The sequence below is a fragment of the Cydia amplana genome, chromosome 20 (genome assembly GCF_948474715.1).
Source record: "Cydia amplana chromosome 20, ilCydAmpl1.1, whole genome shotgun sequence".
Classification (NCBI taxonomy): Eukaryota; Metazoa; Arthropoda; class Insecta; order Lepidoptera; family Tortricidae; genus Cydia; species Cydia amplana.
The window spans coordinates 1,262,357-1,288,271 of NC_086088.1; the positions used below are offsets into that span (position 1 = coordinate 1,262,357).

The 25,915-nt window shown below is 39.1% G+C and overlaps 1 protein-coding gene across 1 annotated transcript in view; it reads left to right on the forward strand.

Annotated features, from left to right (window-relative positions):
* LOC134657692 (dedicator of cytokinesis protein 1) overlaps positions 1-25,915 on the forward strand; it is a 103,913-nt gene that overhangs the window by 42,490 nt on the left and 35,508 nt on the right. The window contains exons 15-26 of the mRNA XM_063513255.1: positions 980-1,143; positions 4,422-4,605; positions 5,276-5,406; positions 7,520-7,694; positions 13,873-13,977; positions 15,013-15,183; positions 16,946-17,163; positions 17,850-18,088; positions 21,375-21,527; positions 22,722-22,929; positions 24,883-24,981; positions 25,421-25,574. Coding sequence (XP_063369325.1) covers positions 980-1,143; positions 4,422-4,605; positions 5,276-5,406; positions 7,520-7,694; positions 13,873-13,977; positions 15,013-15,183; positions 16,946-17,163; positions 17,850-18,088; positions 21,375-21,527; positions 22,722-22,929; positions 24,883-24,981; positions 25,421-25,574 — 2,001 coding nt within the window. The remainder of the gene's footprint in view (positions 1-979; positions 1,144-4,421; positions 4,606-5,275; positions 5,407-7,519; positions 7,695-13,872; positions 13,978-15,012; positions 15,184-16,945; positions 17,164-17,849; positions 18,089-21,374; positions 21,528-22,721; positions 22,930-24,882; positions 24,982-25,420; positions 25,575-25,915) is intronic.

Consider the following 25,915-nt stretch of genomic DNA (forward strand, 5'->3'; position numbering starts at 1 on the left):
TAAGGTTCAAATTGAATGTCACTGATATTCTAGATATTACGTTTTGGTAGTGTAGGACGATAAACCGCCCCGAAGCGATACGGCGCTCATATTATTTTGATACTTAGTGTGGTGTTAAAAATGAAACGCGGTTATTTATTATATTGTTTTATTTAAATTATTAGCTTGCGGTGGTAAATGTAATAATTTACAAAGGTGCAGCTGCAAGCATTGTTATTTTTTCTTATCTTTAAAATAACGATACTGTGAAATTAGCACCTCTGATGTGATGCCGACGCATAGTAACAATAAAAACACTGATAAGGCAAACGTGGAGCTTTGAAGCGTACAGCTTTTCTAACAAAACGTCACGTGTCAACGGTCAGAAGAAAGGTCGGTTATAATATAAGAAAGAAATTGATTATATCTGATTTTTTATGACACGATTTTATCTAGTAGTACGTATAACTGTTTATATACCTACACGGAAAAATTTTGATTATACCTATGTTAAACTTATTAATCTTAAATTTACATTGTTACCTTAGATTTTGTTATATAACAAATATACAACGCTTTATCATAAATAACCGTGTTTCATTTTTAACACCACACTAAGTATCAAAATAATATGAGTGCCGTATCGCTTCGGGGCGAACTATCGTCCTACACTACCAAAACGTAATATATAGAATATCAGTGACATTAAATTTGAACCTTAATACTATGACGATACCGGTTGTTTTTCAATATGAATGTTGTACTGGCACGTGCCAAGTCGGGAGCAAGCGCTTTTGCGATAATAGAGACAATGGCCTTTGTTTGAAAGATTACGGTTTGAAGCGAAAAGTTCACCTCAGAAGAGCCGTACTATAGCAGTACTGATAGTTCCGTTACTCGATACTAGATGTAGACACTGAAATTAATAGTCTAACTGATGTATGGAGTGAGCACTCTTGTCTTACTATATCTCTCTATGATTATACTAATCTTTTTTCAGGTCCCCGAAGAGCAAGAAAGCTACACAGAGAATAGCTACGGCGTGCTAGTTCTGGAAAGCCTGATGCGGGTTGTGTCTTTGGTGGCGGACCACAAATACCAACACTTCCAGCCCGTCTTGTACGCGTATATTGATGATAGCTTCTGTGACGCACTAGCATACGAGTGAGTATCTTTAACCATAGATATTAATACATACAGGGTGTAATCTAAAACGTGATACAAGATAATCAAACCTGAATCTTTTCATGATTTTGAACAACTTTTACTATGGGGTCAACTTTGTAAATTAACAATAAAAAAAATCTTTGCCATACATTTTGTCAAAATCAAATCAAAATCAAAATCAAAATATCTTTATTTGCTAGAATATGGTACAAGGCAAGATCTTATGGTTAAGTTTACGTCCATGCATATTCAACCTGCATGCAGGCGTGCAAATTGTTTACACCTTCATTATTATTCAATAACATGTCACTACAAATTCTAAACTAAAATATGATATTAAAATGACAAACAACTAAAATACATACGAATACTGGATAAAATATTAATCTAAATTACGAACAATTACAATTTCACTATTATCTAAATTTCACATGTCAAATACTCTTTAACGCTATAAAAACATTTGTCTAGTAGCCATTTTGATAATTTAGTTTTAAATGAAGTATTATTTTCTAATTTTAAGTGTTCCGGCAGGCTATTGTAAAGGACTATACACATGTTGTAGCAGTTTTTTTTATAAATGGCTGTTTGGCAGGAAGGTTGATGTAAAAGGTTTTGATATTGTGCCCGTGTATGTCTTGTACTAAAATCGCAACGATTGACAAAGTGAGAGGGGTTGTTCTTAACGTGGAGACATGCGTCTCTGATATAGAGACACGGAAGTGGAAGAATATTAAATTTCTTAAATAGAGGTCTGCAGCTCTCTAGAAACCATGCGTTATCTAGCGCTCTTATACATCGTTTTTGAATTATAAATGCCCGGTCGGAGTCCACGGAATTTCCCCATAACAGTAATCCATAGTTCAACACCGAGGAGACGTAACCATGATATGCTATTATGGCCGCATCAACTGACACCGTTTGCCTTAGTTTTTTGAGCGCAAAGATAAATCGGTCTAGTTTTTTGCAAACTTGATCAACATGAATTTTCCAGTTTAAATGAGTATCGATATTAAAACCCAAAAACGTAACCCTATCGACCATCTCTATAATTAAATTATCATATTTGATTTGTAACGGCAATGGACTTGAATTATAAGAACAGAAATTCATGGCTTGAGTTTTTGTTATATTAATTTTAAGATTGTTCTTTTCAAACCATTGAATTGCATCTGCTAATGTATTGTTCGCTATTGATTCAAGACTGGTATGATTCTTGCTATCGTCTTTTATTATAAGAGTAGTGTCGTCAGCGAAAATTATGCAATCTTGTATTATGGCCTTTGGGAAATCATTAATTGCTATTAAGAATAGCAGTGGTCCGAGAATGCTTCCTTGAGGGACACCAGTTTTGTTCATCAATACACCGGACCTATATTTTTTTCTTATAAGGGTGGTATCATTTATTCTAGCTATTCTTTCAATTTCCGTGTATTGCGTTCTTCCCCTTACATAACTTTCTATCCAGTCAAGCGCTTTACCTCTTATTCCGCATGTTTCTAACTTTTTTGTAAGTATTGAATGGTCAACAAAATCGAAGGCTTTACTTAGATCTAAAAAAAGAGCCATTATTGGGTGTTTGCTATTTAAACATTCTGTAACAGTTTGTAACAGTTTTTTTTACTCTCCTTTTTTTAGTCTACCTCTCCTTGACCATTTCTATGGAACAGCTCAATTTTTTTTTAATATTACAAAATTGACCCCATAGTAAAAGTTGTTCAAAATCATGAAAAGATTCAGGTTTGATTATCTTGTATCACGTTTTAGATTACACCCTGTAGACTAGGAATCCTCTAGACGGAGCTTAGAGCAATTATTTCATGAAACCGATGCTGCCAAAAATACTGGGGTGCGGGGGACGAGGTGAGCGAGTCCCGTGCCGTGATTGGTCCGTTCAAAGACACGGACGTCACACAAAGACACTTTGACTCGAAGATGGAGTAAAACTACCGTATATTTGTGGCAGAGGGGGTAGCGCTACTATGCTCAGTCTGGAAGATGTCTTGTCTGTGTATTAATACGTACAAGGGCCTTATGCGCTTAAGCTTTGGATTCCTCCGAAAACGGTGCCGTCATATGACGGCCGTCATATAGCGGCCGCAAAAGACGGCCGTCTTTAGGGTGGCGACATGTGGAAAGTACCACGGCGTCATAACACACCGTCATCCACCAAGGTCAAAGCGGCAAATTTGAAAAATGTAGGCGCGATGGGATAACGACCCATAGAAAATTTGAATTTCGCGCCTTTTCCTACTGACAAGATTTGCTTGATCATCTATCATTTACTTGGAGGATGAAATATCATCAGAAGGGGAAAATAATCGTAGTACGGAATCATTTATTCAAATCTCGTGTCATTTATTCAAAATGGCGTCACCGCTATCTAATAAAACGTTCACGAAACTATCGACACCGTCATGACGGCCGTCATCTTACGTTACGTTGACAATCAACGTAACGTAACGCCGTCTAGGAAACCGCGCCATCTTGTTTACATAGACAACGTTCTGGTGACGTCAGTCAACGCTATATAGCGGCCGTAATATGACGGCACCGTTTTCGGAGGAATCCAAAGCTTTATTGTGATTCTGTTTAGGACCTAAACTGAATCAGAAAGGACGGAGCTATATAACTCATATAGCTCCGTCCTTTAGCGATTCATTTTAAGTCCTAAACAGAATCGCATAAGGACGTCATGGCAAGGCCCCAGGTCTCACTATCTTAGGCGGTCTTGACTCTTCTGTGACGCATTGGCTTATGAGTGAGTATAATCTATCATTTTAATTACCTGGACTGGGCTTACATATTATTTGTTTGTACTGACGTTGCCGAGGCTGGACTTATACATATTTGTACAGACGTTTCATTCTGAATGGTACATTCTTATTCGCAGAAAGATATGTGACGTTCAACGGGTGAAGGTACCTTATGGCGTTTGGCGCTTACGCTATTATTAACGACACTCCATGCTAACTGCCATAAGTCACATATAGTTTTAAGTCAGGTCCCTACTGAAAACCAGCGCCATGGATTGCCGCGGCATTATGCTGTCCTATTTTAGCGTCCAATGTTTTTTTTTATGTCTGTATGTCTTCTTTTACATATGTAATATGTTGTGGCGTTAAATAAATGTATTTTCTTTCTATAGTTGCGCAATACTTTAAGGAACACCTTTGTAATATTTGGCTTTTGTATTAAATAAAGCGCAGGTTTTTCAAAATTTACGACATGTTTCAAGGCCGAAGTTTGCAGTTATTCATTCATTATCTTTTCAGGAAACTGATATCCGTAATAGTCTGGGTGATCACTTCGGCAGAGCAAGGGGAGTTAGCCTTAAAGAGGCTACTGCAATGTATGAAATGCCTAGAATGTCTGATCCGGTTCATCGTTCGGAGTCGGCAACTAAGAAGCGCGCTCGGCGACCCACAAGCTCATGAAGACTTCAGGTTTCAGTTTGAGGTACTTTCCAGAAATTGTGTTATTTCTAATCTTAAGTCTCGGAGTACCTAAATACTTGTCTACTCAACTGCCTTGTCCCGTATCCGTCCCAGACAATTTGGACTTTAATTCAATGAAAGGTTATTAATTCAGCAGCAAATTTTTGACACTGGCGTTCGAGGGGTTAAAAGCCTAATTTGGTATATTTGTCAATGAAGTCAGATAGACTCAAAGGTTAACTGGAAGAGATCCTTCAAAGGGATAAGTTCACCATTTTACTTCTTACTATTTTTTTTTGTTATTTTTAATATGTCTTTTTGTACAATAAAGAGACTACTACTACTATTAAATTCTAAATTCTACGTCCGGGTACTTTGCACAAAAATACCAATAAATCTATGTGTGCTGAAATGTTCTTTTTTTTACTTTATTGCACAAAATACAAATAGAATGTACAAATGGCAGACTTAAGGCCTTCTCTACCTAACCTAGGCAAACAGATGTAATAAAAAAGTAAGAGAATTATCAAGAGTAAATGCAGCAGATGGCCATAGGAAATGTCAACTGTGTTTGGGTTTGTTAGAATTGTCTCGATGAGTATTAGTTGTCCGTACAGAAAAGTACAGTCAGCGTTCTTGTTTTAAATATGAAAGTTTTGGCAAAAAACTTATTTAATGTTTTTTTTTTCTAGAGTCTAATGGAGGCGCTAGTATGGTTGATGCGGTGTGGAGACTACGCCCTCACGTGTCAGGGCTCCGCGTTGAAGTATTTACCACACGCCGTGCCGCACGCCATCAAAGTTTTCCCGCCCACCGAGCTCAGGTAATTAACTTATACGGCACTAGCGACCCGCCCCGGCATCGCACGGGTTAACAAATTATACATAAACCTTCCTTTTGAATCACACTATCTATTTAAAAAAAAATCGTTGCGTAGTTTTCAAGATTTAAGCATACTTAGGGAGAGACAGCGGGAAGCGACTTTGTTTTATACTATGTAGTGATACGGTGGACGGGGCCATTCTTTCTTTTTTCTACTCCCGTACTTTTAATTGTCATTTAAAGGGTCGTGCACACACCTTTAAAACCCTAGCTTATAGTTGTCAAGACAAGTCTTTAGTCTATTCCCTAAAAAAGAATTTGGGCATACACGCAGTATCTTTTTGGCGATTTTACGATACTTCGTGTAATGACCACTTAAAAAATATTGAATGAAATACAGTGTTGCCAACCTTATTTTAAATGTCATCTCTAACAAATAAATGAACCATAGACATTTATTTTTTTAAATTTCATTCATTCATTCTTTTCCCGCCCATTTTTAGGGTTCCGTAGCCAAATGGCAAAAAACGGAACCCTTATAGATTCGTCATGTCTGTCCGTCTGTCCGTCTGTCCGTCTGTCCGTCTGTCTGTCCGTCCGTATGTCACAGCCACTTTTCTCCGAAACTATAAGAACTATACTGTTGAAATTTGGTAAGTAGATGTATTCTGTGAACCGCATTAAGATTTTCACACAAAAATAGAAAAAAAAAACAATAAATTTTTGGGGTTCCCCATACTTCGAACTGAAACTCAAAAATTTTTTTTTCATCAAACCCATACGTGTGGGGTATCTATGGATAGGTCTTCAAAAATGATATTGAGGTTTCTAATATCATTTTTTTCTAAACTGAATAGTTTGCGCGAGAGACACTTCCAAAGTGGTAAAATGTGTGTCCCCCCCCCCTGTAACTTCTAAAATAAGAGAATGATAAAACTAAAAAAAATATATGATGTACATTACCATGTAAACTTCCACCGAAAATTGGTTTGAACGAGATCTAGTAAGTAGTTTTTTTTTATACGTCATAAATCGCCTAAATACGGAACCCTTCATGGGCGAGTCCGACTCGCACTTGGCCGCTTTTTGCTACTTCTTGAATTAAAAATATTTGTTAAATTTACAATTTTATTTCAAAGTAAGTAAGTGCTTGGTCGTAGAAAAAATATTGTATGCAACGTTGTTTAACTGGGTCAAAAAAATACTCGTGGCGTCTTTTATTAACAATTTTCGGCTTCGCCTCAAATTGTTACTCACGTCACTCGTCTTTTTTGACCTCTCTTAAACAACGGTTGCATAAAATACTATTGTGTATGTTATCTATTTCAGTTTATAACTTACAGCCGTTAAGTACTCTAGGTGCAGGCGGGGAAGGAGCCGCTTAGGGTAAGGCCCGAGTGGACGCTCGAAGCGGAGCGTTCGGCGGGGCGTGCAGCGTGGCGTCGGGCTCAAATGATATGAAATGAAATGATTTATTAATAACAATAGTTACATGTCATATACCATTTTTGGTATTATACATAATTTATACATAAATTTATTGAGTACACGTTCGCAACACTTTGACTTATATTAGAATAGGTAGGTTAAAGAACTCTTCATAACTATAAAATAAGTGAGTCGCGAGCCACATTTTTAATTTATTCTTAAAGCCCGCGGCGGTAGCTGCTTTTCTAATACTATCGGGCAAGCGATTGTACACGCTAGGTCCCAAAATATGTGTCAATTTCGCTGATTTGGAGAGTCGGTGTGTCTCGACTACCAGCCTATTTTTATGTCTGTTACTGCGGAGGCTGTACCTGTCGTTAGTACCTTTACATTTGAACCTGGCAATATTTTCTCGCGTGAACACCGCTATCTGATGTATGAACAGACATGGGAGGGGAAGGATCTTAATATCCCGAAAGAGGTCACGCGCGGGGGCATCCGCTGCCTTGCCGGCCATAGCGCGGACAGCTCACAAGTGATTTGAGCGGCGTGCACTAAGGCCGCTCCTATACGCTTGCATTTGTTTAACATGGACGCCGCACGCCCCGCCCCGCTGCACGCCCAACTCGAGCGTCCACTCAGGCCTTACACTTATGGTTAATGAACGTCTGATAATTTCCCGGCAGTGCGCTGGTAGTGCGTGCGCTGGACGCGCTGCCGCTGTCTCGGCTGGGCAAGCAGCGCATGCTGGCGCTGCTGGAGCTGGTGCGCGGCGCGCTGGGCGGCGCGGCGGGCGCGCGCGCGCTGCTGGCGCCGCACGTGGCCAACACCGCGCGCGCGCTGCTCATGGAGAAGGTGGAGGTGAGTGACGCACCTTGCCGGAACTTACTGGCCCCTGGGATGTTCTAGACGACACTAAAAATAATAGAGCCCGTGTACGATTTTGCCCCATACTATAACCCCATACCTCGATCGAGATTGCACGTAACAATAATCAACCGTATTATTATGTTAAATTAAAATTAAAAAAATTCAGTCTGTATACGATTTTACCCCATACTATAACTCCATACCTCGATCGAGATTGCACGTAATAACAATCAACCGTATTATTATGTTAAATTAAAATTAAAAAACTTCAGTCCGTATACGATTTTACCCCATACTATAACTCCATACCTCGATCGAGATTGCACGTAACAATAATCAACCGTATTATTATGTTAAACTAAAAAATTGACAGTCCGTAATGTCCGTATACGATTTTGCCCCATACTATAACTCGTTACCTCGATCAAGATTGCACGTAGCAATAATTATTTTTATTTTGAACTTAATAATCGTTCTACTTTTTTTACTTTACTAATTGGCGAAAACCGAGAGGATTCCTATTAGTTTTGGTGCATTATTATGAAATTTATGAAACAATGAAATAAATTCGCATTACATTCGAAATTAATGATTTTGTTTTTTTTTTTGTATTTGCTAAAAATATGCTTTTCAATGGTTGGTTTCCTATTAAGTACTAATAAATAATCCGATGTAAAAAATAATGTAACTTGTCGTATTTAACATGCCCCAGTGGCCAGTAACAGTAATGGGGTCAAGTCTCATTCTCACTGCAATATAATTTAGTCACAACAAATGAATGATATTTTTTTCAATCAGCGATGAAAAATAAAACTTATATTTTTTAAATATAAAATTTAATATTACAAAATTCCTCTGTTTATAATTGATGAATATTAATTTAGTGTCAATCCCAAGATTTTTTATTGAAATTCAAATAAATAATAAGTGCATTTGCACACGATTTTTACTTATAATTTTATATAGAAACCATATCAGAAACCATTCTTGTTATGGGTATAACAATAATAAATGTGGCGTCCTCTTATGTAATAACATTTGTCCGTCCGTGTCTAAACTTCGAAATGGTATGTACACTTTTTATTTTTACATCAACATTTATATCGCAGGAAAACCTACTCTAATTTCTAAAACATAAGGTATAATTTTGATTATTATCTTTCGGAAAAATATATAGTGTGTTAAAGAAATTTTAACCTTAAATGTAAAGAATTTGAGTCTATTTTTGCTGCGATAAAAATGTACTGCACAGCACCACATGAATTGGCTCGTAACAATCTAGCGACCGAAAATAGGTGACAGGCCCGATGCGAGCGAATTTGGAACATTTTATTAAAAAAACCAGCCAAGTGCAAGTCGGACTCGCGCACGGAGGGTTCCGCACCATCAACAAAAAATAGAGCAAAACAAGCAAAAAAACGGTCACCCATCCAAGTACTGACCCCGCACGACGTTGCTTAACTTCGGTCAAAAATCACGTTTGTTGTATGGGAGCCCCACTTAAATCTTTATTTTATTCTGTTTTTAGTATTTGTTGTTATAGCGGCAACAGAAATACATCATCTGTGAAAATTTCAACTGTCTAGCTATCACGGTTCGTGAGATACAGCCTGGTGACAGACGGACGGACGGACAGCGGAGTCTTAGTAATAGGGTCCCGTTTTTACCCTTTGGGTACGGAACCCTAAAAAAGATCTTGTAGGCTGTATTATTCTATTAATTTTATTGCAATGGATTCTTACCTTACTTTTTGGAAAATGATTCTATCCACAAAAAGCTGTCAATAAAATTTAAACTTTCTGTCAAATAGAAAAGTCATTCATTATTCTGACAAATTTTTGAAAATGGATCCTTTTTGCTAAACTACCGTAATATTACGTCTGTGAGAGCAATATCTATATTATACTCTATGAAAATAATACGAGTATTTTCCGAATGCTTGTACCAAATATGATATTTTTGTACGAAATGTGACGGCTTGTATCAAATATGATACTTCTGATTTTTTGCGTATAAAATGTTCCGAAATTCGCTAGTATTAGAGTCTAAAGTCGCCTGGCAGGCGTGTATATGTCGGCTCCAGTACTGAGGTAAGCACGCATGTCGATGCATGTTGACTGTTTGGCACAGTATTTGTGTTGTTTGTGTACTTACAGCTTACACTAAACATTGGGGCCTTTTGTATGACAGTCTCAAGTTACGTTCAGTAAAGGAAAGTCTTTTGGAACGCCTTAATGATTTATTTGAAGTTTCCATTGTTGTTTTGTGCGTAATGACAGACGTTGAGACGAACATTTTCTTACGCACAAAGCTAAAATGCAAACATAATATATAGAGCTATCGATGTCATCGCCCGGATAACGAATGTTTTATACATAATACTAATTTATTAAAACTGGTTAGATAACGGGTCCCTGGATATTCGCAATTTGAATAGGTATCACAAGTTATGTGTCGCACTTAAATTAGCAAGTAACTCGTATAAGGCGTTATTGGAGGTCTTAATAGAAATTCCTTTTTGATAGGTGACATCATAGAGAAATATAGTAAGACAAGAGTGCTCACTCCATACATCAGTTAGACTATTAATTTCAGTGTCTACATCTAGCATCGAGTAGCGGGACTATCAGTACTGCTACTTGACAATAGATGTAGCACCGACCGGAAAGTCTTATGCTGTTGAGATAAGACTTTCCGGTCGGTGCTACATCTCTTGTCAAGTAGCAGTACTGATAGTTCCGCTACTCGATGCTAGATGCTAATAGTCTTTTTGGTACTAAAACTGATGTATGGAGTGAGCAAACTATGTATTTTTTTCTCTATGGTGACATCGACAATCTAAATACGATTTTCATCAGCACTAGACAAAAATCTAACATTGTCACTATCAAAATTGACATTTGGAACTAACTATGTAGGTAGTCTTGCAAGAATAAACTGTGATATTGTAGTAATGTAAATTACTAGTTAAAGTGGATATATATAAACTAAAAGCGTATTTTTACATACGCGTAAAGTCGTATTGCACTTGGGCTTTGTTACTTATATTGTATGTACATTGTACATAAAGCCGTTCTGTTTATTCTTGTATGAGACTTCCTTTTTTATGCGAGGAAAAATAAATTTTAGATAAATATACTTTGTTTAGTAATTCTAGTTTTGTGATGAAAGATACTTATACACTTGCAGTCAGATCGCATAGAATATAGATGAATAGAAAACATAAAATCATATCAAAACTAATGTTTGCACTAAAAAATACTAATAAAATTATCAACATCATGCTATAAACACAAAATTAATTATCTCTTTTCAATCATTTAACAATTTTCGTTAATCGTGTTTCAAAATAGTTACTTCAAATCGGCTTTACTCAAGAATAAAATGGGGTAAAATACATGAAATACTCTTACTCACTTTTAATAGTGGTTTAGCATGTTATTTATAACTAACGTTAGGGGTTACTTGCATTTGGAATAACTAGTTTCATTCAATCGGCCGTCATTGGTCAACAGATTTATATTTAATCCACTATAATGACAAATGTACCGTACCATAGACACTGTGCTATATGTGTTATTAAATGCAATTAGCTGCCTATTTGATGTAATACTATTGTGATTATGTGTGTGTGTGTGTGTGTGTGTATGTGTGTATTGTGTGTCCGTCGTCGTTATTAACACCTCAAAAGTCCGAGTCGCACCCGCATCATGAGACTTGCACACAAAAAGATAATCTAACTTAAAAAACCACAAAAATAAAATTAATACCAACACAAATCTTCACACCATTATCTGGATCTATTTGTTAATATTATATGTACACTAACAATATATTTATGTGTGTGTCCACGTGTGTGCATGTTGTGTGGTCACCTACTATGTGTGTTCTTCTAGTGTTTCGAGTAGACCAGTTTTTTTTGGGTTAAGCACCTGTCTCTATCGCACAGTAGGTCTACCACATGATTGGCGTGACAGTATCTCGCGGCTAGATAGACTACCCGTATTTTTCTATGTTAATCAAAGAGGAACGGGTAGTATATATCGGCGCGTGATATTGTCGCGCCAATCATGTGCTAGGCCGAATGAAGTTGTGAGAAAAGGACTATTGTTTATGTTGTGTAGTCTTAGTAGCCGTTGGAAAATCACAGAGCCTTTAGTCTTCACTCGTTCTAGTTACAATTTCGCATAAAAAAATCCTAGATAAGTAGTTGAATTCTTAATTATAACTCTATTAATATTTAATTAAAGTAAATACTAAAGTTACAAAAATATCATTCTTGTATAACAGAAGATGCTCTTCAAATATTTTATTACTTATAAAATTATTACTCTTTGCATACATATTTAAAATTTATTTCGAATATTTTGAGTGAATTACACTGGTCATCACAAAAAGATAGCCAGAGGGTTAAGTAACTAATAAAATGGTCGGATGGCTAGGAAGTAGCACTTCCAAGTATAAGGGACCTGCAACAACTGGGGAGTTTTAAGGGAAGGGTAGTTTTAAAGAGTCTGATAGATGTGTGTCCTGGTCTATGTTTCAGTAACTAATCATTAATTAATAATAACCAAGTTATCACTTTAACTTTCAAACATCACTTCACTTCGTATTCCTTCTATCACATGTTTGGAACTTTATTATATTTAAATGAAACAAATAAATATTTATTTATTTCTCGTATTATAAGTATTTTTAAGTTTGTCGTAAATTCAACTAGTCTAGTCTTACCAATTCGTTTTTAACAATGCCTTAAATAAATTTAATAACACAAATGATTAGAACATCACTGACACTGCAAATTATATTTTTTTTCCATCAAAAGAATTCGATCGAGAATAGTTTTATATTTATTCAAAAGTAACCTTGATAGATTGGTGTTGATGAAAATCTCATTAAAATGTATTTTTTTTTTATAATTTTATGTTGAAGGGAATAAAACTTGATAATGATGTAACAATAAATCACGTTTCAGTGAAGTTCGTGTGAAGAGTCAGACCAAACGAACTATGCAGCGATTTTGATAGCACAGACTTCATAAGTGATATTTCAATCATCAAACTTTGAAATTATTACGTTTAAAATAACACTTACGCAGTCTGTGCTATCAAAATCGCTGCGTATTTAGCTGGTCTGACTCTAGAATTAATACCTCAATTAAAATTTGTATAATTCATAAGTATAAAAATCACGAGTTGAATTTACTAATATCTAATATATGTTTAAACCCTATATTTAAACAAGTAATAACGAAACATAACAATGCAATGATTTTTGATATTGGTGTTTAAAAATTTAAAAAAATAAAACATTTTAACATGAGCATTCGATGTAGCTCACTAAAATTGTGTGCAAATTCTTGATGTTGTCGCATGTTTCACGTTTGACAGTTTAAGGAACTGTCAAACGTGAATGTCACTGGTCATTTTATATATGAGTTTAATTGCTAACGTGGCAAGTAATGAGAAATACTTATTTTGATGGATAAAATGACCAGTATGCATTAAATTTGGTGTACACTTGTACATGATATCCGATACGCAATGTGAATCCAAGTAAAAATTAGTACGATCCCGTCCTTTTCATATTGTCCTATGAACCTTCAACTTTCCGTAACCTAACATCAATCTTTAGCAGATTTACTAGCACATGGGGGACCCACCCGCACTTCTGTCGTTAATTTAAATACCAAAGTTGGATTTTCATTAGCTGAATGTCACCCTGATGCGATTCTACATTCCCTGAGCGGCGGTAGCACGGTCGCATTTTTATCGCTTGTCACCATGCCTGTGACGTTCTTACAAGTATATAAGTGCGAAAATGACGGGAATAGTGACAGGTGATAAAAATGGAACCATGCTGCGCCCGCTAAGATGAACGGGATAAAGAAAAACCACTGACGCTAGTTACGAGTATTAAAGGCATTGTAGAGTCGAGAGACTCGACTGTGGCCACAAGAAGACGAGGCTGGCATGCCTCGCAATCGCTATTTCCCTAATTATTTTCTTTCTCCCTCGATTTAAATGCAATGTGTTATCGAACGAGTCCCTACTTCCTCTCCACTCTTCCCAGTCCAATCAGCCTGGTATTCTGTACACTCGGGGATCTGTGTATCACATTGGATACATTCGTATCGGGTATCGTTGCACCAAGCTATCGGGTGTGACAGTTGGACCGCGAGGCGGCGCACAAGTCTCGCTCCGTGGACAAGGCGGCCCGGCTGCTCGGCGCGGACTCGTCGCGGCTGCACGACCCTACACAGCATCAGCAAATCGTATGTATTGACATGGAAGCACAGACAAGACATCCTCCAGACTGACCATAGTACCGCTACTCTGCCACAAATATACGGTAGTTTTACTCCATTTTCGGGTCAAAGTGTCTTTGTGTGACGTCCGTGTCTTTGAACGGACCAATCACGGCACGGGACTCGCTCACCTCGTCTTCGCACCCCAGTATTTTTGGCAGCATCGGGTTCATGAAATAATTGCTCTAAACTCCGTCTAGAGGATTCCTAGTCTATGCATGGAAGCCACTGGTGGACCTTATGTCTTTACAGTAAGGTCCATTTATGGTTAGTTTACTGCGAAGACGTGTGAATTACAAGTTACTCGCATTTTGGTGCTCATAGGTAACGGCAAAATACCAAAATAAAGCTTGAAAGTGTTATGGAGCGGCATTTGTTTACAAAAAAAATGGTTTCATCGAGAGCATTTTCATCGCATTTTAATTTTTTCGATAGCTATAAGTTTAATTATTATTATTATTTCTAATTATGTTTAGAAAAAAATCTTTTTTTAAAGATTTAATCTCAGTTTTAGGTGTTTTAATAAGTTTCTTTGACTTTTCATTCCCTATTTTTGGTTAAGTAAAAAAATGTATGACTATATTAATAATTAAATCCTTTGATGGATAGCAGCCTGTGAATGCAAAAGGTCAGTGCAAAACTAAACACAACACACCTCTATCACCTACCCTACATTCTTCAAAATTACATTACATCGTACTAGGAATGTACAACCTAAGATTCCATTTAATGACATTACATAATAGTGAAACGGCGTCAAATAGGTACATCACATCGGCTACAAAAGATCCGCTGTTCAAAAGAATTGACGCATAATTTACGCAGCAAAATGTATCTATATTACAAAAACACTATACGTATTACGGTAAGATACGTCACTCGCTTACGCTGAAAAAAATGTCGGTAAGATTGGCATTGGAATTTTAAACGAGATTCCAAAACACTGATACAAGTTAGCTGCACCTCTATTTGCAAATTAATAACTTTCCTAAACCACTCCAGGTGGAGCTATGCGTGGAAACACTAGGCGAACTAGTTACTCTGCTAGCCAGAGACGACGTAGGCCCCGTGGAGGCCGATAGAGGGGAGCTGGCGAAACTTGTGTTGCCCACCGTACTCCGAGTAGCCGCTAACATGATGAGGGATGATAGAAACAACGATGACCCTTTACTGGTAAGTTAGATGTTCCATATTTGGTTTCTATGTAGATAAGGATGTAGGCCTCTAGAGGCCGACAGGGCTGGGGAAACTCCTGTTGCCCACCGTACTACGAGTAGCCGCTAACATGATGAGGGATGATAGGAACAACGATGACCCTTTATTGGTAAGTTAGATGTTCCATATTCGGTTTCTATGTAGGTAAGGATGTAGGCCTCTAGAGGCCGACACGGCTGGGGAAACTCCTGTTGCCCACCGTACTCCGAGTAGCCGCTAACATGATGGGGGATGATAGGAACAACGATGATCCTTTACTGGTAAGTTGTGTGTTCCATATTTGGTTTCTAAGTAGGTAAGGATGTAGGCCTCTAGAGGCCGACAGGGCTGGGGAAACTCCTGTTGCTCACCGTACTCCGAGTAGCCGCTAACATGATGAGGGATGATAGAAACAACGATGACCCTTTACTGGTAAGTTAGATGCTCCATATTTGGTTTCTATGTAGATAAGGATGTAGGCCTCTAGAGGCCGACAGGGCTGGGGAAACTCCTGTTGCCCACCGTACTCCGAGTAGCCGCTAATATGATGAAGCACGAGCGGAATAACGACATATAACGGACGCATTCTCTACCAGTCAACCTTAGGGCAAAGCAGAAAAGATTGTAGGCGATGCATTTGAAAACTAAAAGAAAACATTAATTAATTCCTTGTTTAAAATAAAATAAAATTTTGAATGATTCACGGTTAGTTTCACTAGACTTATATCGACCGGGATATGAACCGTGATTACCTTTTGTATTGTTTTCGAGCTCCCGATATTTCGACGCAGTTACATGCATCTTGTTCACGGGTAACTGAAGATAGCGGGTGGGTGTCAAAGTTGTGTAGACCGCGCTCGGTCTACCCTCATTCGTCAACTTTGACACACACCCGCTATCTTCAGATGCGTTCGCTTTCAACGTTACCACAGGTTATGTAACTGCGTCGAAATATCGGGAGCTGGAAAACAACACAAAAGGTAACCACGGTTCATATCCCGGTCGATATAAGTCTAGTGAAACTAACCGTGAATCATTCAAAACTGTTATTAGAACCTTTTTTGGAATTCACGGGCCTATAAATCCCGGTCTTTTGATAGGCTTGCGTGGGGATATAGATCCAAAACGTAGAGGGCAGTTTGGAGAGATTTAATGTCATATAGAACGCCTGCTGGGACCCGTTCACAGGTGCAACAACAGACACCCATGAACCGGTCTCAGCAGGCATTGGGACTTGTAGAAAATGTGAACAGTATACCGGTCTATGAATTGAAGTTTGGGTGGGCAATGAGACTGGGTTATTGCAAAGATGTCCGGAACCTTATTATTAAACCGATCCTGTGATAATGCTACTTAGTAGCAGCGCATGCATGTCTCGTTGCTTATATAGCTGATCAACCAAATCTTGTCAGTAAAAAAAAGGCGCGAAATTCAAATTTTCTTTAGGACGATATCCCTTCGCGCCTACCTTTTTCAAATTTGCCGCCTTTTTCTACTGTCAAGATCTGGTTGACCAAGTATATCTACCCGCTTTATATTTAATAAGTAATAGAATAGTTTTAGATAGTTGTATACTTAGTTGTTTAGAATTGGCTTTGTAATTTTTGTATAATGATTAATTATCCTCTCCTTAGTATTATGTTAGTGTAAACATGTATTTCTCAGGAAGTGATTATTCTTGTAATCTTTTGAGAAATAAACATCTTAAACCTGAAAACCTAAACACTCTTATTCTTTTCAGCGCCGCATCGTCAGCATCCTACTAGACATAGTCCGCCAAATGTCCGAAGAGCAATACGCGCTGGTCGTGAAGGCGTTAGAGCAAGAAACGGGCGGCTCCGCTAGTCTCGTGGTAGACGCGCTAGCGTTGCTGCAAGCGCTGCTACAGCGGCCGGTATTCCGCGCCCACTGGGCGGACATGCTGCACGTGCAGCATTACGTCATGCTGCATGCTCTAAGGTTAGTCTGGACTCCTGGTAGTTCGAATCCCTAGACGCTTTAAAGTAGTACTAATCTACTAATCCAGTTGTCTTGACAGTGTCAGGTTTTCACGTGTGAACTTAGTTAAGAAAGTTGTCTAGAAATGCGCAATCTAATATCAAATACATTAAAAACGGGTCACTCACGTATTTTAAGTCGAAAAACGCTCGACATGTTTCACTCCGTACCGAGTAGTGTCGTCAGGAGCTTGCGTAGGTGGACCGGCGCACACCATTTTTATTAATATATTAAATTTAATATGTCTGTTTCTCACGGAAGTTTTGTTATTAAAGATCAAATATCGCTGGAGGTGTACACTTGCGCAGTAAGCGTGCTATTTCACGCTAAATTCCATTTTACACGGGAGTTGTAAGCTTTTGTTATCTTAAGACACTAACTAGGTAACACAAGTAGGTTATAAGTAAAATACACCGAGGGTAAGAATAGTGCAAACTCGAGTCTTTAATTCACCCCAGCCTGGGGCAGTCGTGAATTAACACCCTTGTTTCCAATATTTTGCTTACAATTTTTTTTTACCGGCCACACCTTTGTTCACGTTAATTTCGGAAGAATCAGATCTTAAGTATGTGTTCTAGAAGCTAAAACTTGATGCAATATCCTTAAACATCTAAAAGATCCATATATTGAATTGTATTTTTTTGCAGACTCATCTCCATAACTCTCTGCAACCGCCTCCAATCCATCGACGAGACCGACACAGAAGGCATCGCAGCCATCCACTCAATGTGCCGCTCGTGGTTCAACACTTGCGCGTCTTTGGCCTCCTCAGAACCGCTACAGTTGGAGACGATGCGGGCCGCAAGGCGAGCGAGGGCCGCGGCGGTGTGTGGCGATGTCAGAAGAGCTGCTGCGGCACTACTGAGAGACCTCTGGTTTGCATTAGGTAAGTGGAGCCACATAGACCTGATCCATCGACGAGACCGACACAGAAGGCATCGCAGCCATACACTCAATGTGCCGCTCGTGGTTCAACACTTGCGCGTCTTTGGCCTCCTCACAACCACTACAGTTGGAGACGATGCGGGCCGCAAGGCGAGCGAGGGCCGCAGCGGTGTGTGGCGATGTCAGAAGAGCTGCCGCGGCACTACTGAGAGACCTCTGGTTTGCATTAGGTAAGTGGAGTCACATAGACCTCATCCATCGACGAGACCGACACAGAAGGCATCGCAGCCATCCACTCAATGTGCCGCTCGTGGTTCAACACTTGCGCGTCTTTGGCCTCCTCAGAACCACTACAGTTGGAGACGATGCGGGCCGCAAGGCGAGCGAGGGCCGCGGCGGTGTGTGGCGATGTCAGAAGAGCTGCCGCGGCACTACTGAGAGACCTCTGGTTTGCATTAGGTAAGTGGAGCCACATAGACCTGATCCATCGACGAGACCGACACAGAAGGCATCGCAGCCATCCACTCAATGTGCCGCTCGTGGTTCAACACTTGCGCGTCTTTAGCCTTCTCACAACCACTACAGTTGGAGACGATGCGGGCCGCAAGGCGAGCGAGGGCCGCGGCGGTGTGTGGCGATGTCAGAAGAGCTGCCGCGGCACTACTGAGAGACCTCTGGTTTGCGTTGGGTAAGTGGCGACACACAGACCTGATCCATCGACGAGACCGACACAGAAGGCATCGCAGCCATACACTCAATGTGCCGCTCCTGGTTCAACACATGCGCCTCTTTAGCCTCCTCACAGTGTTGGCCGAAAGTTAATGCAAATTGAAAATGCTGGCCATTAACCATTATAAATTGAATCGTAAACTATAATCGTCCGATACGGTTTAAGGTTCAATTTATAATGGTTAATGGCCAACATTTTCAATTCGCATTAACTTTCGGCCAACACTGCCTCCTCACAACCACTACAGTTGGAGACGATGCGGGCCGCAAGGCGAGCGAGGGCCGCGGCGGTGTGTGGCGATGTCAGAAGAGCTGCCGCGGCACTACTGAGAGACCTCTGGTTTGCATTAGGTAAGTGGAGCCACATAGACCTGATCCATCGACGAGACCGACACAGAAGGCATCGCAGCCATCCACTCGATGTGCCGCTCGTGGTTCAACACTTGCGCGTCTTTAGCCTCCTCACAACCACTACAGTTGGAGACGATGCGGGCCGCAAGGCGAGCGAGGGCCGCGGCGGTGTGTGGCGATGTCAGAAGAGCTGCTGCGGCACTACTGAGAGACCTCTGGTTTGCGTTGGGTAAGTGGCGACACACAGACCTGATCCATCGACGAGACCGACACAGAAGGCATCGCAGCCATACACTCAATGTGCCGCTCGTGGTTCAACACTTGCGCGTCTTTGGCCTCCTCACAACCACTACAGTTGGAGACGATGCGGGCCGCAAGGCGAGCGAGTAAGCGGAGTCATAGAGAAAAAAATACATAGAGTGCTCACTCCATACATCAGTTCAGACTATTAATTTCAGTGTCTACATCGAGCATCAAGTAGCGGAACTATCAGTACTGCTACTTGACAATAGATGTAGCACCGACCGGAAAGTCTTATGCTGTTGAGATAAGTCTTTCCGGTCGGTGCTACATCTATTGTCAAGTAGCAGTACTGATAGTTCCGCTACTCGATGCTAGATGCTAATAGTCTTTTTGGTACTAAAACTTATGTATGGAGTGAGCACTCTATGTATTTTTTTCTCTATGGTGGAGTCATATTCTATTATTTGACGTGGGTAGTGGGTAGTGACCCTGCCTGTGAAGCCGCGGTCCTGGGTTCGAATCCCAGTAAGGGCATTTATTTGTGTGATGAGCACAGATATTTGTTCCTGAGTCATGGTTGTTTTCTATGTATTTAAGTATTTGTATATTATATCTATCGTTGTCTGAGTACCCACAACACAAGCCTTCTTGAGCTTACTGTGGGGCTTAGTCAATTTGTGTAAAAATGTCCTATAGTATTTATTATTATTTATTAGTATTTATATTCTGATCCATCGACGAGACCGACACAGAAGGCATTGGCATCAGAAGTCATGGAGATCTCCGGTTTGCATTGGGTAAGCTGAGTTTTCTTTATACTACAAGCATACGGCCCGATGGTGAGCGGTTACCGTAGCCTATGGACGCCTGCAACTCCATGCGCTTTGCCGACCCTAACACCCCGCTAGTTGAACTCTGGCAACCTTACTCACTGGCAGGACACAACACTAGTAGTAGGGTCTAGTGTTATTTGGCTGCGGTTTTCTGTAAGTTGGAGGTATTTCCCCAGTTGGGCTCTGCTCTAATCTCCGAGTCGTAATTAGATTCCAAAAAAAGTAAGAGAATGTTGCCACTGCAATAATTTGATTGTAAAATAGTAAATTCCTTTTTATAAATAAACACGCTAAGATAATTTATTTATTGGTAATTTTACTCCTACGATTTAAAAAAGTACTTTTATTTACTTATTTTTACATAAATACAAGACGTGCTAGTAAAAAGTAGCAACATTGTCTTACTTTTTTTGGAATCTAATTACGACTCGGAGTTTAGATCTGGAATAAGATCCGCTGCGCTGTGCCTTACGAGATGACATTCACAGTGCCCATACCTCTCTTTTGGACGTAGTTTAAAGACATGCCCGGGAAAAGTAAAAAGTTACTCAGTTACCTTCTAATCTTCACGGTTATTTGTGGCGTTCCATGCCTAAATGGTCGCTATGATGCCTTGGCATTAGGATGACCACAAATATTCTGGACTTTTAGAAACAAATACGCAAGCTGGGGACAGTTTTCAAAAAGTGTGAATTTATTCACATCAGCATACGTATGCTAACACGGAGGAACACTAAATTAAATCCTACTTTTGTACTTTATTGACTGGGAAATAGAGGTCAAATATTTTTTTTTTTAATTTTTTATTCATGATAAACTAACATACATTTTATAAATTACATAAAACTCGCCAAACTGTGGAGTTTGATGGCGAGGTACGCTCTTTTTTTATGCTAATAACTTAACCTATTTGGGTCAAACCCGTTTTATAGTATGGTATGGTTACCTCGTTCCTGTAGACATCGCAAGGTTAAGGAAATCTAAGGGGTTACATTTTTCGAGTACTTGAGACTCAAGTTACAAAACAATAATAAAAAAAGGGTTAGACATGTACCAGAATCGTTAACTTTTATTGTATTGTCCACATAAGTGACCTTTTTCTAAAAAATAAATACTTGTTTCATTCCCTAGGTGACCACAAGCGCACCTTCATCCCGTGTCTAGTCGGTCCGTTCCTCGAAGTCAGTTTCCTTTGCGACGAAGAGGTCCGGATCACAACCATACCCCTGTTCTTTGACATGATGCAGACAGAGTACAACCATAGCGTCAGCACTGGGGATAGCTGTAAGTATACTTGAAACCAATTAAACGGGTCACCGTTTGTTTCAAATTCTGTACAAATAGGCTACATGACTAATTTTCATTTATGGTATCAATCGATCGGGTTTGATTTTAGGATCAAATGTCTATATGGGACCCATTGCATTAAAGTAACACAAAAGACAGAAATTGTAGTCAAAGGCCGACAGTCGCACTTCACTCGCGAAACGCCCTATACAAAACGGCCAGGGGCCGTGACGTCATCGCCCATCTTGTAGTATGGACAAAACAAGAAAATTGCGTTTTTGTCGGTGAAATATTGCGTTTATGTATATAGTTGCTGTACAATATTTTTTGGGTGAAATGTAAGGAATCGAATGGTACCCTTACTTTTATCGTTTTTGGAAGTTTAAAAAAACTTAAATTTTGAGACTTTCAGGTCCTGTATTTTTGTAATTTTTCAATATTTTAGTTTAATATCCACATTATTGTGATAAATTGCTCGTTTGATATCTATTTTTTTACTAGATTTTGTTATAAAATTCAACATGTGTCATCATCCCTATTGACTTGCGAGATAGCGGAGCGGTTATGTATTTTCATAGAGAAATATAGTAATACAATAGTGCTCACTCCATACATCAGTTAGACTATTAATTTCAGTGTCTACATCTAGCATCGAGTAGCGGAACTATCAGTACTGCTACTTGACAATAGATGTAGTACCGACCGGAAAGTCTTAACTCAACAGCATAAGACTTTCCGGTCGGTGCTAGCTAAGACATCTATTGTCAAGTAGCAGTACTGATAGTTCTGCTACTCGATGCTAGATGCTAATAGTCTTTTTGGTAGTAAAACTGATGTATGGAGTGAGCAATCTATGTATTTTTTTCTCTATAGTATTTTGTTGCTTATCATATCTATTTTGCATTATGAGAATGTTATTATTAACTGAAAGTTGGTAATTTGACATATAAATGTAATAAAATTTGATGAATTTTTATTTTGTATAAGATAGGGTTGTGATTGCCAATTAGTTTTTTTGTAATATGTGGACATTTATTTACTACGTGTATAAAATGCGACAGAATTTTGCACGCCAACAAATGGCTGAATGTAAATGGAGACCAGAATGATCACCCTAATATCTTGTACCTATGTACCTACATTCTTGCAATTTTTTTTTTTTTTTTTTCATTTATCTTATCTTATTTTCAGCGGAAAGCCCTCTAAAAGACTTGGAAAGCGAGCTGATAGACAAAATCGACGTGCTAGTCGAACGCGGTAGCGGTGACGTGGCGTGGCGAGCGCGTTTCGTTTCATTATGCGGGGCGCTTTGTAAAGCGGCCACGGGCGGTTTACGTGCGGCTGCCGCGGCGCTAGTCGCCGCTGCGGCTAGACAGTTAGACACGCTGCTGCAGTACAGGTACCATAGACTAGGAATCCTCTAGACTGAGTTTAGAGCAATTATTTCATGAAACCGATGCTGCCAAAAATAAGGGGCGCGGGGGGACGAGGTGAGCGAATCCCGTGCCGTGATTGGTCCGTTCAAAGACACGGACCAATCACGGCACGGGATTGACTCGAAGATGGAGTAAAACTACCGTATGAGTGGCAGAGGGGGTAGCGTTACTATGCTCAGTCTAGAGGATGTCTTGTCTGTGACAGGTACAGACCAGGGATGTTGCGAATATCCGCATCCGCAACCGCGGAACTTCCGCATTATTTTCAAATATCAAATATATCAAATATCAACATTTATTCAGCAAATAGGCCACAAGGGCACTTTTACACGTCAATATCGAATTTACATACAGCAAAAAAAAAACACATCAATAATTATAAAATACAACTAGGGTTTGCACGACGGATCCGAAATGTATGGGAAGATCCGCGGATCCGGATCCAGATCCGGATAATTGCATACATTTCGGATCAGGATTGCAAACCCTAAATACAACTAAGCCGTAAATATCAAATCAAACTAACATAGAGATGTATAAAGCCTCTAAATGTCGAATTACAAAAAAACGCAATACAATAGTATTGAAAAAAAGAACACAAAGATACAAAAACTATAATCTAAAATTATTTAGAGATGTAAATGTCTCTAAGTGTCATCATAACTAAAAGATTACATTATATAGTAGTTAATCAAATTATCCTTAGAGATGTATAGGGTCAGGGGTCAGGTCGGGTAGGGTCAGGGTCAAAATCCGCATCGGCATCCGCATCCGCATAAAATCGATGCGGAGTTCAATGCGGATACGTATGTGGAACAGGTCGGTACAGGAACGTCTTAGCATCGGCGTAAGTGCTAGACTGCTAGGTAATTTAGTTATTAGCCAAAAAAACCTATTAGAAATGAGCAGTCAAGCGTGAGTGGGACTTAATGTACGGAACCCTTGGAACGCGAGTCCGACTCGCACTTGGCCGGTTTTTTGAAATAAAAATTACTAAAATGTAATATTTGACGTTTTTTATATACCTATCTTGATATCCGCATCCGCGGATGTGAGCCTTTAAAAATCCGCATCCGAGTCCGCGGATGTCAAAAAATCGGTATCCGCAACATCCCTGGTACAGTCTACACAGACACCGCATTAGGAAGCGTTTCCAAACAGCACGAACTGGCAGGGTCGCCATGTGAGGTGGGACGTTGAAATGATACTACTTGCTCGGAGTATAGATCTATGTACTAAAATAACATAAGTAGCAGCTTATATAGTGAAGCGCTATACACGTGTGAGGGTAAGGCGTAGGCGTAGCTCACACCACAATATCACCACACATAGGCACATAATAAATAATAGGTACCTAGTACAAAAGGTACAAAAGATTCATTCTCTAAATTAACATAGTTGTAATAGCACTGTATTCGAATTGAATTAATTGTTTTGTTAGTGTTAGTTATGTAATGTGTATGCCTGAAAAGGTAAGATTTTAGTTATATAAGTTATTAATGTACTTAATGTGCTGTACATAGCTTAAATCTATTACACAATAAATTAAATTTCAAATACAATATAACGCGTCTTGTACAACAGATATGGCCGCTAGGTGGCGCAAGCGCGAGCAGGCGTCCGTTCCGTAGCGGTGCGCGGCAACTACTTTGGCTAGACACCAAAATTGGTGTAGGCCGCATGTACTTGTAGCGACGCGACGAAATCGCTGAGTGAGCCACGCCTGGCAATTTTACTTGCAAAATACTACGATTGGATAAATAAATTTTAAATAAATTTTGATTTGATTTTGATTTTGGAGCAGCACAACTGAGTTGTATATAAATAAACCATGCCAGCATACCATGCTGAGTTATATATTATAATTATTGCCAATAATTTTAATTTACGCGAAGAATGTCTTTATTTTATTCCAGAGCGGCTGCTCTAAAGTCGGCGATATCACATAGAATGCTTCTCACAACCAAAGTACTACATTTCTACGAACAAATCGAGAGGCCGCATATGTATATACGGTAAGTTTATGCGAATTAAAGCATTTAATAATAATTCTTCTTTTCATAGGTTTGTTTATCATTGAAACGCCTAAAACTGTTTTTAGGGTGCCGAACCTCAAAAGTAAAAAACTAAACCCTTATAAGATCACTCGTGCGTCTGTCTGTCCGTCTGTCACAGCCTATTTTCTCGGAAACTACTGGACCAATTAAGTTGAAATTTGATTTGATTTAAGACGGACATGTAACGTAAACAAATAAAATTCAAATATACATACTTTTGGGGGGTAAATGAGAAAGTTATGAAATAAAGTTGTTCAAACTATATCGTGTTATACAAATGAAAGAGCTCATTTTGAGAATTTCAAAAATATATTTTTTTTATCATTTTAAAATAAATAGGTTAGGAGTTATTTAAGAAAAAAAAATGACCATTGACATTTTTCCTTTTTTTCCCCAGCTACGTGCACAAACTATGCGACATGCACCGTTCATGTAACCAATGGGCTGAAGCGGGTCTAACACTACGGTTACATGCCAGACTATTATCATGGCTGCCTGCTCCCATTGACCAACCGACACAACCGCAAACTACTAGCGAAAGAGATCTTAAGGTAATGTTAACAAGCCTACTACACTACCGCTAATAAGTATTTAGGCACCCGCAATTTTCTTCATACAATTGTATACAGTAATTAATTGCAATATCATACTGTTAAATCACAGACACTGGTCCCTTTTACATTTTAGTTTGAATTTTATTTAGGTAATACACTAAGCCTCAAATCTGTGCGAAAAACATCACTTGAAAATGTTGACTCTCATAAAAAAAAAACAATAATGTACTGGACATAGGATTATCGATTGTTTAACGATTGCCAGACCGCCACCAGATCTATCAGATGGTAAATACCGCACTCTAACGCCTTGACAATAGAGGCGTGTTCAGATATTT